Here is a 15,531-nt window from a genome sequence, read left to right on the forward strand (position 1 = left end):
CATATTTTTAATTAAATCATAAGCAATATCATATAACATTAAACAGTATTACGGTTTCTCATTATATTATATCACTATACTAAGATAAATTAATTGGACGTTATGGATGTAACGGTAATTTAACAAAAAACATATTAAATTATTGCATTTAAAAAACGGTGAAAAGTTTAGAAAGAGTATCCGGGTTTACATGCTTTGTTGCACCAGGACTTGTTTTTTTTAAAGCCATAAGAACACTTTCAATTGCATTACCGGGTTGTGTTTTTTGCATCTTAGACGCTTCTTTATGTTTGATATCTTTTTTTCTTTTCTTGGATTCAGATGAATTTTTTTTCTCCTTTTCATCACCTGAGAAATCAAATATAGATATGCCAGCAATATTGGTTCCAGTTTGATTCTTAGTCTCAATAAGCTCAAAATTTACTTTGCTATCAGCGATGGGATTACTCTCCGAATTTTCAATTATTTCGTTTTTTTTAATGCTTTCTTTACCTCTGTCTTCCTTATTGATTTTTCTAATCCAGGAAGGAGGAAGCGTTTCAGTAGTAATTTCATCCCAAAGGAGTCTTTTCGCCTCCTTTTCATCTTCATCTAATAATAAATCATTAATCTCTGAATCACTTATTTCACTTAGATCATCGGAACTGGATACGTTTTCTTGAGAAGTACAGTATTCAACATTGTAATTTAATGAATTCCTGAAATTTCCGTATTTATTCAAACCACTTTCAATTTCATGTTCATCATTGTCATAGTCTTTGTTTAGCTCATCCATTTCCTCGCTTCTAATGCTAACTGAAGAAATAGTAGTAGAAATATCAGATACGGAAAAAATATCATCAATCTTGTTTTTCGAAAAAACAGAGCCCTTTTGATAGGGAGTGTTTTCAGATTCCTTGTCTACTGCATTGCATTCATTTAGATCTTTGAATAGAAAGTGCAAAGGATCTATAAAAAGGTTGTCTTCAGCATTTTCATTAGTGTTATAATCTCGACAGCTATTTTGTCTTTCGCTACTATCAGTAGACTTAAAATCATTGTAATATGATTCGCTACGATCACCCGTTTTACCTTTTGTTGTTAAACCTGATTTAGAAGCGTTTTCTTTTGCCTTATCAAAAGCGTTTATTAATTTTGAAGCAATAACTGTAATATCTTGAGAAGTCGGCTCGTCCTCACAAAGTTTATCTTGATTAACATCCAATTCAATTCCTCCCAAAAATTTAGGAAAAGAGAGTTTTTCTTTAGAGAAGTCATCGAATCCGTTGTCGACTTTGTGATCGTCAGTTCCACCTCTCTCAAACTCAACTTTCTCTCCTTTATCAATTTCATCAATATTTTCATCCTCGTATTGAGAGTAGTAGAGTCCTGTGTTGTCTTTGTTTGAAAATTTATCACCAATTTCCTTAAAAATATTGTGATCAAATTCATTTTCAGAGATTTTTTCTTTATTTTCCTCGTTTTTTTCTCCCTCAATAGCTAATATTTCTTCTCCAGAAATAGCTTGTACCTTATTTTCATTCTTAAGACGATGTTTTTCAAAACAAGGAGGACCTCTCATTATAGGAAGTGAAAGAAGATCAACACTTTCAAATTCATCAGCTGTTAGTTGAGCCGTTGAAGTGTGTTTGAATTCAGCCAGGCGTTTTAAAAGAGTAGGAGACGATATTCTAACAATCTGAGAAATTTCTGTGGAGCTCACTGGAATTCCATGATATCTAGCAGAAATTAGCAAGGCTGCTCCACAAAGGCCAGTAGGTCTTCTTCCTGTTGTAATCCAGTTTCTTGTTAAGGCTTGAACTATCCTAACTCCAGTTGCAGCCACCATGTGTGTTTTATCACCAAGATTCATTTGAGCTGCAAATCTTTCCATAAACATAGAGGGATCTATATTCGGAACGTGTAATCTAAGAAGTCTTAATAGCTTCATAAAAACCTGTCCTAGAACCTTAACTGGAGTTTGCAAAACATCGCTAAAATCTATCAACATATGAGGAGTCTTTTCCCTTCTGCATATTGCGTATAAGCACGCAGAAGCAACGTGCAAGTTATTTCTACCAATAGTAAAACTTCTTTGAACTGCCATTAAAAACACTCTTTGTGCAGATTCAATGTGACTGCTTGATAGCCTGAGCTGATCTGCTATTCTCTGCAAATTGTGATACCCTCTTTGTAATACATGTTCTCTACTCTCTCTGCTACCGTATACAAGAGCAAAGCCTCTCACTCCTGATGAAGGTACAAAATGTCCAACCATTTGCATCGAACCATTTGAACATTCGCTGAACTGAAGTCCTTCCACCATCGTGCTCTCTTCCAAAACGGTCCCACAATTGGTACATATTGTCTCTCCTCTTCCCTCATGGACCTCAATACTGGTGCTTGAACACTGAGGACATGCTTTTTGATTCATTTTTCCGTAGCGCTTAAATCTGGATAAATTTAGTTTTTTTTAAAGTTACATAAATGTATTCCTTCCTAATGAATCGATGTGGACAAGATATAGTCTTTGCGTAGAGAAAGCCGTGCAAATTTATTCTTTTAAGATTTTTTTATTTTATTTATTCCACTCCTTTTAGCTATCCCTATTATTTTATTCTTATCCCGATTGAAGAATTACCATAAGTATGCAGGCGTCAGTCATTCCCGCCTAAACAATAATGGCCTCCTGCCGTTAGGCTTGACACTATTTGGAACAATAACTTTACTGATAGCTATTTACTTGTTGTTTGGCCTTCCGGATCAGTAAATAATGAGTGGGAAAGCACGTTGCAGAGAAACAGTCATGGACTGCATTAATAAAATGACGGAGAATATGAATCGGATTATAGAACACAGTCAAATTTCTACCTTGGAGGGAACAGCGTATGACTCTTTTTTATCATCTTTTTCGATGAAAATTCAAGTCAATAAAATAGTAAGTTTTATACATTCTTCGGTGGTCGTTGAAATAACTTATTCTAAATTTGTTTTTGTTGAATTTGCTATTTTTTTTTATGTGAATGCTACTCTAATTCAGATTCAGTGTTGTCAAAGCATTCAACAGGTTGTTGCAGAAATAACTTTGAGTAACATTTTAAACGATCCAAAAATCAAATATGATATGGTAGAAAATTATAAAAAGGACTACATAAACAAGAAACTCATAATAGATAACTACAAAGTTTGAAAGAAGCAGATCAATATCTCTTTACTAGTATATCCCTTTGCAATTATTGTAAACATTGGATTGATTTCCTGAATTTTTCTTTTAAATTAAACGCATTGGTAATATCGTTGAATTATTATATTGTTAAAAAAGGAATGGATATTGAACAGGTGAGTATTAATGTTGTATTGATGGAAAAAAAAAGAAAAGGCTGCTGTCATTTTTTATTATACTAAATTGATATGTGATCATTGAAAATGAACGCAGTTACAATATCTAAAGTCAATGTATAGTTGATACATATAAATAAGTATAATAGTAATCATAATTCTAGTTAAATATTGAAAAAAAGCATTAAATTGGTTATTTATTGTGGTATAATTAAAAATGTGTACACATTCAATTAAGTAAGTTTTTTTATTTACTTAAATTATTTGTAAAATTAATCATTAGTGTGTTAATAATAGTCTCTTTTTTCACCACAAATAAGTTCTTTCGCTTCATTTACTTTTGAAGCGATATAATTGGAACCACCGTTATCTGGGTGATTCCTCAACATAAGTTGTCTATGTGACTCCCTAATCTTTGAGATTGATGAAATAGGAGTAACATTCAATATCTTATAAGCCTCTATTATACTCATAGGGCTTTCGAATCCCTTAGTTTTAAATAATAATTTTCTTTTCATTCCTCTCCTTAGAACCTTTTTTATCGAAGCAAAAGCTGCTAGCTTTCCATTTTTAAGAAATAAATTTGGGGTTCGTCCAAGTGCTACAAGACCAGCACTAGTTGTCAAAACAACAGTTAATGGCCAAATCATTTATTTCCATTCCTAAAGTTAGTAACGAGGTCCGGGGAAGCGGAAGATGAAAGGATAATTAGTTAATAACTGTAAATAATACTAATTTTTTTCTTTAAAAAAGATAAGTAATATTACGTATTTATTTTGTAAATAACTTTGCTGCTAATTGAAATTTAAATAGGTCTTGTTAGTATTAACCGCGATAATCAAGGTAAATGATCAAAAAAAAGCAGTTTCTTTTCAAATTATTTTGTGGATGTGAATTTGAAATATAATTTAAATAGAATCATTTCTGAATAAAATGAGGTCACTTTTTTAATAAAGAATTCGTTTTTTGCTAAAGCATGTCATTTTTGCAAGTTAGTCAATGTTGTAAAAAACGAATTGTAACTTTTAATATTTTAAAAATATGTGGTTTAAGCACACAAATACCGTCTCAATATAGAGTTTGAGAACATAATCACTTCAACTACTGATTTTTTATGGTTGCAACTTTTGCAGCCCTTAAAATTCTGTCCTTAATTTTGTACCCAGACTGAAGTTCCTCGCAAATAAGTCCCTTTGGTTTTGATTGATCTAATACTTCAAAAATGGCTTCATGTTCCTTGGGATTGAATTGTTTTCCTAGTGAATTGAATTTGAATACGCCATTTGCTTCAAAAACCTTATTTAGAGTAAGGGACGTTATACTTATACCGTTATAAATACTGGCAAGTTGTGAATTTTTGTCTATTTTATCAACATCAATTGAAGAAAGTGCTTTTGAAAGACTATCTGCCACTTCCAAAAGTCCTTTAGCAAAATTGGTTATTGCGTATGTCTTGGCTGACTCGACATCTTTTTTATGTCTTTGTCTTAAATTCTCATTTTCAGCAAGAGAACGAATATACTTTTCTTTAGATTCTTCAATTTGATTTATATACTTTTCAATATCATTCTCCAAAACCTTTATTCTTTCTTGTAGTAGCAATATATTCGAAAACTTGTTATCACATTCATCCAAATCAGACATTATACTCTGACATTCTTTCTGAACATTTGAATTCTCCGCATTTTTGTGTTTGGATTGAACAAAGGAAATATTTCTTTTTATTAAAAAGTTGTTTAAAACTCTACTTTTCGCCAAGCTCCCAACAAGTACCTTCTCCCCTACAGAGAAAAAAAAATTGTGAGTTAAACCTCTAAAAAGACGGTAATCCTTAGTCATAAATGTCCTAATACCTTTAAACAAGGACATTTTGGTTTGAATTTCCGTCTCACACCTTATATTAAATACTGTGGATGTGACAGTATCGAAGTTAAACAAATCATGAATAAGAAATGCAAAAAGAAGCCAATACAACAGACAGTTTTATAACTGCGATAAACATGAGGTCAAACAGTTGAAGAACGGTATTTCCTTCTCTTCCGTTTTGCCTTATTGTTCAACACTTGTAGCGCCAATGTTGCATTTGTTTTAAATTTTAAAGTGGGTGCTAAGTGCTTGTTTCTGATAGTTGGATAAATAACATTGAGTGTTGTTGGGACAAATGTTATCTATTACTTCAATAAAATATAGACGACTTCTTGCATACTTTTCTACATAATTCTGACGGTTAAATTCTTTTTTTTATCCTAATGTTCATACGGCACCATTAAAAGTTGAATATGATTTTACATCAATTCTCTTTTAGTTTAGTGTTTAAGAAGTTTCTGTTTAATTAAAACTAATAGCTATCGTTTGTAAATAATTATATTACTACTTTTATGAGTTCTTTTTGCACCAAGTTGAAATTTAAAAAAGAATTATACGGAGGGTTTTGTATTTAAAAGGACTTCTTAGATTTAAACACGACTACAATTCAAGTACTGCAAACCTTTCTTCAAAGTAAAAAGCACCATTAAATATTATACGGTCTTTTATAACTAAAAATCCACTTTTGACACATTTCAAGGAAGGTGGACAGCAACTTAATAGTCCAGAAATGAATAGACAAAATTTTTAACAATGTTGGGCTGACGAATTGTTTTAAAGTACGACAGCTTGCTAAATACCTATTGTTAATAGTTTTAAATTGCATAAAATGTAACACGTATAACAGATTCGTATAGAAACACATCTAAAAAGATTGGTCTGTGGGTTGTTGAACGTTAGGATTTAAATTATTATACTGAAATAGCGAGTAAATTAATTTAAATATATTGATGATTATTTTAAAATAAGCACTGATCAGTGTAGCAATATTTTTGATACAAACGAGCACATTTAACTTAAAAGCTAAAATATTACTTAAATATATTTTCAACCTTAATTGTTTTTGTACTTGAAATGGAATTTGCTTCACAGTTATATGTTGATTACAACATATTTATATTTTTATGTTTTGACTGAATGATTAAGTTTGATATTTTTACGTATAGCTTGTGAAATTGTAGCAAACCTTTGCTGTTGGGTAAAAGGCAGTCACTTTCTCTTTACTTTTTTTTTTCTGATAAAAACCCTGATTAAACATTAAATTAAGATACATGAACTTTTTAACACATGAAGCAAGTAATTATGTGTTGTTTGAGGCGATTTATGAGGTGCTTTGGTTTGAGTTCAAATTCACTCTATATGTTTTTTGTTGGAACAAATTTATTACTTAAAAAAAGTCATTGCTTCTAGAGTAAATGGCTTTAATTATATGCCTAAGGAAGTTATTACAGTAGTATTCTGCCTTTTTAGTAAAATTCTAATAAAGACATGCAAAAACAGAAGGATTTAATCGAACAGTTTTTCACAAAGGAAGCATAAATAAAAAATTATTATTTGAAAGATGTAATTCAATGCACTATGTGTCACCCCGCACAAACGCATTTCAGTTACATTGTTCTAGTTGGTATTTTTATTTGCTGATAATAAAAAAATGAGGCTGTGTAAATATACAGTAGAGTTACTTTCTAGTAAAAAAATGATGGAAACAAAAATAATGCATTGATGAGCGATCAAATAATAATATAACGCACGTTTGTGTCAATTTTCAGTCATTTTGACGTGCTAATGTAATTAATCTAAAAGAAGTAGCCCGCTCAAGTTAGATAGTGGTTATTAATAACAAATTGAATTACATGAATCTATTTAAATATAAGACTGAAATAGGAATAAACAAAAAATATATTAGGAGGGAAATACCATCAGCTCTGAAATGAAAACTGAAAACTAAGTAAAATAATTAAAGAATATAATAAAGGTAGGTATTGAAGGAATTAGTTGCATTTTGGAATTAAAGTGTATTTGCGAATTTATATACTAGTTTTAATTATCAACTTGAGATCTATCTGATAAAGGGAATAAAGGGTGAAGTGATTTTTTTAGTTCTAGTAATTTGAATAAATATATATCTTCTTTTGAAGTTAGTTAGGTTTTTTAAATAACGATAATTACAAATATTTCGTGGAATTATTTTCAAGATGGGAAACATTAAAAAGGATTTAGATTCGAAACCCTTAATTCATAAAGAAGTTAAAACGTCAAGGGCAGCAATAGTAATGGTGATGTTAGCATTTATTCAAATGATTGTCAGCTCAGGTATAATGCTGGGTTGGCAGTCTTTAGCAAATGTAATAAAATCTTCGGGTAAATACAGATTTTTATGTGATGATCCGTCATTGCCTTGCATGAAGGAAGAAGTTTATTTAGCAAATTTAATGTCAACAGTAATCTCTATACAAATGTTTTTGGTTATATTTTTGGGGATATTAATGGATTTTTTTGGACCGAAATTTATGGGCGTTTGTCAAACATTCTCAGCTTTGGGTACATTTATGATAGCCTATGGCAACCCACAAGGAAGTATAGATTATATTTGGTATGGTACTTTGTTACAAAATATATGTGGTTGTGTATATATTCCATCATTTATTCATTTAGCAAATTTATTCCCGAACAGGAGAGCATTTGTTGCATCTACGATATCGACTTTATATGGGTTTTCATCGTTAACATTTTTAGTTGTTCAACTTGCTTATGATAACTTATCAATTTCAATGAGTAATGCACTGTTACCATTGGGAATAATTCAGGCATCTTTTGTGGTTTATAACCTGCTTTTACCAAATAGTACGATACAAATAGGCGATAAATGCGGCTTCTCACTTCAAAAACTGGGTTTTTACGTAATTAAAGACAACAATAATGGTGATAAAATTGAGAATAATTCGAATTCATCTATTTGTGAGGTTAAAGAGGATTCCGACTCAAAGTCAATTATTTCATCGAAAATTGTTCCATTATACAATAAAATATTTTCAAAACTGTTCCTTGTTCAGTTTTCGCTTGAATTATTCCTAATTATATCAGTCAATTTTTACGTGTCAACGTTGTCTTTGCAAATAGAAGAGATTTCAGGTTTACCAACTGAAAAAGAAAGAAAAGATATTGGACACTTTTGGTCAACCATTTTTACATTTATAACTCCGTTTGGTTCAATATTTGGTGTGTTGGAAGGCTTATTTGTAGACAAATTTGGACTTTGGAAATCAGCACTGGTTCCAGCCACATTTCTTATTTCATGCTCACTACTTAAATTGGTGCCTAGTGTACCGGCTCAATTACTGACTTTCATTGCATATACGTCCAGCCAAGAATCATTCTTTAGCGCAGCTTATTCACTATTTGCTATTGCTATTCCAACTAATATTATTTGCACTTTTGTCGGTATTAATTTACTTTTGCAGTCATTCCCTGTTGGTTACTTTGCGAAGGTCTTGGTATCTTTTGTAACCGATAAAGGGTGGTCATTCAGAAATATGAACACTATGCTGGCCTTTCCTGCAATTATCGTAAGTGTAGTTTATGTTAAATTTCTGTATTCTTTCGAAAAAAAGAATTCAGAAAACAATAAATCTAATGTACCTAAGAATCAAAATATTGTATGAATGGGTGAAATTAAAATACATAGTAACAGTGAAAATATAATGATATATTTACTATTAATTAATCGTATTGTACATTTAACAAATCATTTGCATTACATACTGCATACGTATATCACTGTATTTCCATTGAATCTCTAATCTTTGGTTTTAAACTTATTTCCTGCGGTACAGGTTGATTTTGAGGAACTAACGTGAAATAATTGGTATAAGGGAACATTTACACGAATTTCAACAGGGCTTCGTATTATTTCAAGATACAGAATTTTGGGGAAACCATTTTGTGAACGGCAAATGGGTTGTACATCACTTTTAATTATTATAATAATAAAATAATTACTAATATTATTCAGTATTATTGTTATTATTATTAATTCTGCTGCAACAATTTTACCTTTCTTGGTCTCGAATTATACTTTTATGTGCGTGTATTTGTATGTATGCTTTTGTCTGCGCATTTTCTTTGTTTTGACAGATTGTGTAAATTTATTACAATGTTTGGCAAAAAAACAAGTCTGGTTTGATCATTTGTTTATTTCCAGTTTCTTTGTCTTTAAACTGATTAATTAGTTTAATGAATACATGGAATAGAAGAAATAACAATGCAAGTTGATTTTTACTTTAATTATTTTGTGTCGTCCCTTTTTCCTCAAGATCAAGTAGAGTTGCTTCCTTATTTCCCATGAACTGCTTGCTCCGATTTTCTTTTCATATATATAAATTAGTTGCCATTGCAGTCTAGTATTGACACTAGCTAGTTAGAACACCTATGCTTACCCGGAACTTCATGAAGTTCACCTCAAATTCACGGCTCAATATAAACATAATTTTGAGACGTCAATAATGAGCGAACATACATTAAGTGTCGATCGTTGCAAATTTAGAGGGAAGAGATTCCAGTTTTTACATAAACTGACAACTAGACCTTGGCTTCTTTTATGGAGAAATGGAAAAGTAAAGAATTAAAGGTAGACAAACAAATGTGTTTCGCTTGAACGTAACTGAATTTTACAGTTAACTTGACCCAGGAATGTCATGCTTGTTATTAGAATATCAAAACGACTTTGGACACAAGATCAGATTTAATGCAGTAATTAAAGAGAACGTAAGACAAATGTCCTGTTGAATCTCTGTATTTCTTTTTGCAATCTGCGTTAGACTCACCTGTAACTCGTTATCTCTTGGGAAAATGAAATACCACACACGCTTCTGCCTATTAAGGGCGGAGAAGCCGGACAGACTGGGACTTCAACAGTAAAAAATCGGGAAACACCTTTCGGCCTTGAGAATCACATTGGGAAGATCATTTAAAAGGGAAATAAAGAATAGTCTTTAGGAAAAATGCAAGTACTTGGAACACACTTTAGCAAGAAAAGGAAAAAGAATGGCGAATTATTTATTGTTATTTGAAGAATCAAAGTCTCGCTTATTTATTTACAGTACATATTAATTGGTATTCTTAGACGAATTCTTAAAGCTCGTGATTAGGCTGCGTAATGTTAAGAGAATAGATCCCTGAAAACAAAATAATTTAGGAGCTTAAATAGAAACAACTGTGATTTCATCAGCGCATTGTTTGAGATATCAAACTTCTCAAAAACAATAAATCCATTCAAGACCAAAAAGTTTATTTCAGGAGCCATAATAGTTTCAGTCACAAGTTTAAAGCAAGATTCGCAGTTTCGCTAGAATATAAACAAGTTTCCAATCTTAGGAGACTCTGCCGAAATAATAAAGCAGTTCGATAACTTTGAACTTACGAGGATAACGAGGTTGACTTTAAGACGATAAATCCCTTATTTGGCAGCCGTAAAAAAGAGTGACATCAGGAAGCCAAGAACGAGTTCAGAGAACTCAGGAACTTCTGAAAGCAACTCAACGACATCTGGAAGTTTACCTTGATCTGGAATCTTTTCCAGCAGTGATTTAAGGAACGACTTGTTCTGATCGATATAAATGCCAGACAAGATTGCAGCACCATTTCCATGTTTGCACGCAACTACAACCGCCTCCGGATCAGCAGATTCGTCAAACTCAATTAGAGCCTCAGAATCAGACCTTGGGGTGGCTTTTGCCAATATAATGCAATTTTCTTTTTTATCTGCGTCCTTGAAATAGAAACCACCATAGGTGAACGCATTGTTACTCTTACTTCCGCCATTACCATCACCGACTTTGATGGTTATTGCTCTGGAGTCTTTTTCGAATGGACCAATTCCCGTGAGTGGACCGACACACTGTCCATCATAAATGAATGGCGAATTGGTCGTGGATTCACCGCTATAAATGAATTCTTTGCAGAGAACTGAAGAAGAACTCATTTGAGAAAAGAGCAATGATCCTTTTTGAACAAAACCCTCGATGATATCCATACCCTGTTTAACTGTTGGCAAAGAACCCGGAATTACATCAGAAGGAGCAGCAAAAATCCCAATATTGAGTGATAAGGCAGATTGCAAGTCACTCAGTAAAAGTTCCACGATTTCAACGCCTTCAAGTCCAACACTAATGGTTTTCTTTGTTCTAGAGATAGATTCAGGTGTGAATCCTTCAACGAAAAGACCTATTTTCTCAATCTTCGGAGCCTTGCCTGGAGAAGGTGGAGAACCACGTCTAAGTTGTTGCTTTTCTAATTCTTCTGCAAAAGCAACTAAAAAGAGTGATGCAAGTGGTAATAATAAAGATAAAAACCTCATTTTCTTTGTATGCACTAATAAACACTTCAAGTAACAAGTAAACAAAATATATAGCTTTTCCTTTCCTGATACAAGACAAAAATTATGAATAACTGTATTTGTGTAAATAAAGTATTCAAGTAAATTTATAGGTGAACTTCACAGACGAATAAAGTGGAATAAAAACTTATTAAAGAAAAAGAATAAAGTTGGCCTTATATAAAGGAAAAATATATATTAAATACCAATTCTCCTATTTAAATTAAACTAATAAAGAAAGTAGAGGGGGATCGAAATAAAATAATTAACTTATTTAACTAATATTTCGCTATTTATTAGAGTTATACAGTTACTTCGCGGTATGGCGCCATGCACCTCGCATATTTATAATGTTGACAATTAAATAGAGTAATATAGATACTACAGTTAAAAACGTGGATAATTTTTCTACACAGAAATATGAGCTGAGTTAAAATTAAGCCTTAGTAATATATGAAATGAGGGGAATTCGTTTAGGTGAGGTGTGGACGTCTGATAATTTTTATTTAAGGTTTATGCGTTTAACGTGTGGTCTTTAATGTGGGAATTTACGATTACAATGTGTCTTTCGTCCTGTAGATATTTACTTAATAAAAGAATTTTTGTTGATTGAAAGTTGTTTCGTACGGTCTCGACCTTCAAAGTAGTTATCTTTACTCTTAATCTCTATTTGAATTTTGAATGTGCATGTTTCAGTAGCCTTATTAAACAAAAAATCCTTGTTGCCAAACATCTAAATGTAATTTCTGCTTAGTGGGCCTTGATTTGGTGGCTTTGTTCCTTGTGTGTATCATTTACGAATAAATAACAAACGTTAGACCATACCAATTTTTATTTTCGGTTGGTAGTGTCATGTTTTGGATGCATGATATCCTGTACAAGTACCAATTAAGCTGGTTTAAATATTTTTAATACAGTTAGCATTTAAACAAGCGAGGATGCACACTATCGCGAATATTAAGACAACTATCTCAAATTGAAATCAAGTTCAATGAGTTTATAAATGGTTAAATAAGAGAAAAATGAGAACATCTCATCTAATTTAGCTATAACGCGAACGAAAATAGACTGCGAAATCACTCGTTGTGTCTGATTAAAATTTAAAATTAGGATCAATAAATATTTCTATTTATCATCAAAATAATTTATTTAGAGGGTTATTTTACCGACAATAGTTATTTATAAATTTGATATATTCATGCCATGAAGAAAATGAAGAAAAGTTGAAACATCAATACAAGTTATTTTTTTACCTTGTTTGAGATATCTACAAAGATGGCCTCGGAAGAAAGAAGCAATTCATGATTAATGTCGTATATCTCTGAAACGAGTGTCGCTCTATCGCCTCTAATGAAATTTTCGCCATCCTCCGTATATTTGAGTTTTGAAAAGACAACAATTGTTGAATTCGGCTGAATTGGCTTTTTGTATGACAAGTTAAGTGTTTTAGTTACAGGGAGCTTAAAGATTTGATGAGCCAGAACCCCGAGACAATTATCAACAATGGTGGCAGAAAACCCACCATGAACTACATTAGGGTGACTTTCAATGTTAGACCCCAAGTTTATAACAGACAAAAGTTCCGGGACATCATGTTTATTTTTAGACAAGTAGAATTTGTTCGATAAAATGCATTTGTTCTTGTAAAATGTATTAATCAATTTACTTTCACTATTTACCATAGATATTGTCTTTTCGCTTATGTCTTGAATACTTTCATTATTTATAATTTCAGTTAACCATTCAATATTTGTCTCAGACTCAACATTAAAGCTATCTATGTCTATCGAATCTAAAGATGTAGAAACAGTGCTTTGATTACTTGCGTGTCCACCGAGCTCCTTTGAGTTAGCTTCCATTTTTTTGTGATTAAAAAAAGTGAAAACTCTAACTGAACTATATATCAACTACTAACTTGCGCTTATATTCATACAGTCTGAAAATAACAATCTTCAATTAACACAGTTCAGTGCTTTTGGCCTGCAGCAGTTGGCTGTGAATACTATATAGTCTATTTTTAAAATACGCAATCAAAAATACGTTCAGTAAATAATTTATTGTTGTTTTATTCCCAACTCGCTTAATGTAAGTTTTATATCGGAAGAACTAAATTTTAAATGTTTATTAAACTTTATTATATATAAGCACCTCGAGACACCGTCTAATGATAGTATAATAATGTCAGAGAAAAAATCGAGTAATAGCAGTTTTTAGTTTTTGAACAGGAAATGAATGTTAAACTGCAACGTTGTGCAGATGTGTCAACATATATGTTTTCCAGAAAGTGAGATATTTGTATTTTCAAAAATATTAAAAAGTTGATCGAGTATCGTACCCTATTTTTTTTATTTACTTGATAAATACACTTTTAAAACTACAAAAAAAAGAAAACATTAATAAATCTTAAAATTATTCAATTAATTATTTAAATATATACATAGCTATCTAATTTATTTTCATACGAATTAAACAATGATTTACACTGGGACAAAGTTACATAGCTTCACCGCTATTTGTTTATAATGTGGCGGGATACTAATTATAATTATAATATTAGCAACAAGAATATACAGAAGGAAATAATGAGTGCAGGAGAGTGTGGAAAAAGAGAATGGAAACACAGGCAAATGTGCTATTAGTTCCATCTAAAGTGCTCTGAGGTATTTTGTATTCGTTAATAATACGGTTAAATTCGGCAGATTTATCACATAGTTCATTTAATACAGAAAGGCACATATATAACTTGAAAAACTAATTGAGAACAGAAAATGGCAATTGCTAGCAGAATAAGGTGAATGGGAAAGGAAGATTACACTAATAGGTGTAGATTGTGCTTTTAATTCTAAATCTATTCAGGATTTTAACCTTACATACTAAGGGCTGCAGTTTATTTGAGCACTAGTACTTACATACTTATCTTAAGTGCGAGATTTTCTGAGAAATTGTGGAAAAGATAGAAAAGATGAGGGACCTTGATGATTTATCAGACTTGAACGAAAAATTGATCTCTGTATCACTTGAGGATGTAACTCCGAGAGAGCGGTACTCGCTAGTGGTCAAGAACAGACTGGCGAGATCTATGAACGAATTACGGAAAAAAGAATTAGAAGGGAGCAAATTTATAAAGTGCAAGAGTTGTTTCTTGGTAAGGGATCAGTACTGTATATGTTCTGATTTACTAGATTTGTCAAAAAAGGCAAACAAGATTGAAGTATTTCCCAAAATAAGATTTTTAATACTAATTAACGACAGAGAATTATTTAAGTCATCCAATACTGGGAAGCTAATTAAAATGTTGATTCCTGATTCCGAACTACTTATACACGGAATTACGAAAGACAACGAAAGACTCTGTGAACTAATATCAAGCAATTCAGGAAAATATAACAAAACAGTGATACTTTTTCCAGATAACAAATCATCTGTAAATTTGTATGACTGTTTGGATAATTTTTATTCAAAACACATAGAGAATATAGGCAAAAATTTTGGCGTTGATGCGGTTGGGAATTCAAAAAATAGGCACGAGTATTATTGTAATTTACATTTAAATGTAATATTAATAGATGGAACATGGTCACAAGCAAAAAGTATAAATAAATTTCTTCCTAAAAGTATTCCACGTGTAGTTATAAAAAACAAAAAAATATCAGATTTTGGTCCCTTGAGAAAGCAAAATAAAGAGGGTAATATATCTACTGTTGAAGCTGCATCTTTGCTCTTAATAAATGTCGGTAAATATATGGAAACAGTGGAAAATACTCTGATCAATGAAGCCGATGTCAATTTTAGAATAAATAAATTAAATCACAAAAATTTTGAGGTCATTGCCAATTTACTTGGCGAGTCACTGAATATATTAATAACAAATGTAATCGCACAGTGTAAAAGAGAGTATTTGCGAGATATTCTTAACGAAAGAAACAAAAAAAGATTCCAGAAATAGACACAATTAATCTATTATAATTTTGGAT

General features: G+C 31.6%; 8 protein-coding genes across 8 annotated transcripts; 3 read left to right on the forward strand and 5 right to left on the reverse strand.

Moving 5' to 3' along the window:
* Positions 1–148: 148 nt before the first annotated feature.
* FG386_000550 (cyclin domain protein) lies at positions 149–2,413 on the reverse strand (the record flags this gene model as incomplete). The annotated part of the gene is made up of 1 exon (XM_067339907.1): positions 149–2,413. The coding sequence occupies one exon, from the start codon at positions 2,411–2,413 to the stop codon at positions 149–151; it is 2,265 nt and encodes a 754-aa protein (XP_067195777.1).
* Positions 2,414–2,752: 339 nt separating this feature from the next.
* On the forward strand, positions 2,753–3,169 carry FG386_000561 (uncharacterized protein; the record flags this gene model as incomplete). The annotated part of the gene is made up of 2 exons (XM_067339918.1): positions 2,753–2,917; positions 3,026–3,169. 2 exons carry the CDS (start codon positions 2,753–2,755, stop codon positions 3,167–3,169), a joined length of 309 nt encoding a protein of 102 aa, XP_067195788.1.
* Positions 3,170–3,605: 436 nt separating this feature from the next.
* Positions 3,606–3,968, reverse strand: FG386_000572 (DNAj domain protein chaperone; the record flags this gene model as incomplete). The annotated part of the gene is made up of 1 exon (XM_067339929.1): positions 3,606–3,968. One exon carries the CDS (start codon positions 3,966–3,968, stop codon positions 3,606–3,608), a length of 363 nt encoding a protein of 120 aa, XP_067195799.1.
* A 451-nt stretch (positions 3,969–4,419) lies between these two features.
* Positions 4,420–5,157, reverse strand: FG386_000481 (co-chaperone GrpE; the record flags this gene model as incomplete). Its single annotated transcript, XM_067339838.1, has 1 exon — positions 4,420–5,157. One exon carries the CDS (start codon positions 5,155–5,157, stop codon positions 4,420–4,422), a length of 738 nt encoding a protein of 245 aa, XP_067195708.1.
* A 2,222-nt stretch (positions 5,158–7,379) lies between these two features.
* On the forward strand, positions 7,380–8,846 carry FG386_000486 (uncharacterized protein; the record flags this gene model as incomplete). Its single annotated transcript, XM_067339843.1, has 1 exon — positions 7,380–8,846. One exon carries the CDS (start codon positions 7,380–7,382, stop codon positions 8,844–8,846), a length of 1,467 nt encoding a protein of 488 aa, XP_067195713.1.
* A 1,793-nt stretch (positions 8,847–10,639) lies between these two features.
* FG386_000487 (uncharacterized protein) lies at positions 10,640–11,539 on the reverse strand (the record flags this gene model as incomplete). Its single annotated transcript, XM_067339844.1, has 1 exon — positions 10,640–11,539. One exon carries the CDS (start codon positions 11,537–11,539, stop codon positions 10,640–10,642), a length of 900 nt encoding a protein of 299 aa, XP_067195714.1.
* A 1,259-nt stretch (positions 11,540–12,798) lies between these two features.
* Positions 12,799–13,416, reverse strand: FG386_000488 (uncharacterized protein; the record flags this gene model as incomplete). Its single annotated transcript, XM_067339845.1, has 1 exon — positions 12,799–13,416. One exon carries the CDS (start codon positions 13,414–13,416, stop codon positions 12,799–12,801), a length of 618 nt encoding a protein of 205 aa, XP_067195715.1.
* Positions 13,417–14,519: 1,103 nt separating this feature from the next.
* Positions 14,520–15,503, forward strand: FG386_000489 (uncharacterized protein; the record flags this gene model as incomplete). Its single annotated transcript, XM_067339846.1, has 1 exon — positions 14,520–15,503. The coding sequence occupies one exon, from the start codon at positions 14,520–14,522 to the stop codon at positions 15,501–15,503; it is 984 nt and encodes a 327-aa protein (XP_067195716.1).
* Between the last annotated feature and the right edge of the window lie 28 nt (positions 15,504–15,531).

This window comes from Cryptosporidium ryanae (genome assembly GCF_009792415.1).
Source record: "Cryptosporidium ryanae isolate 45019 chromosome Unknown contig_14, whole genome shotgun sequence".
In the NCBI taxonomy this organism is placed as follows: Eukaryota; Apicomplexa; class Conoidasida; order Eucoccidiorida; family Cryptosporidiidae; genus Cryptosporidium; species Cryptosporidium ryanae.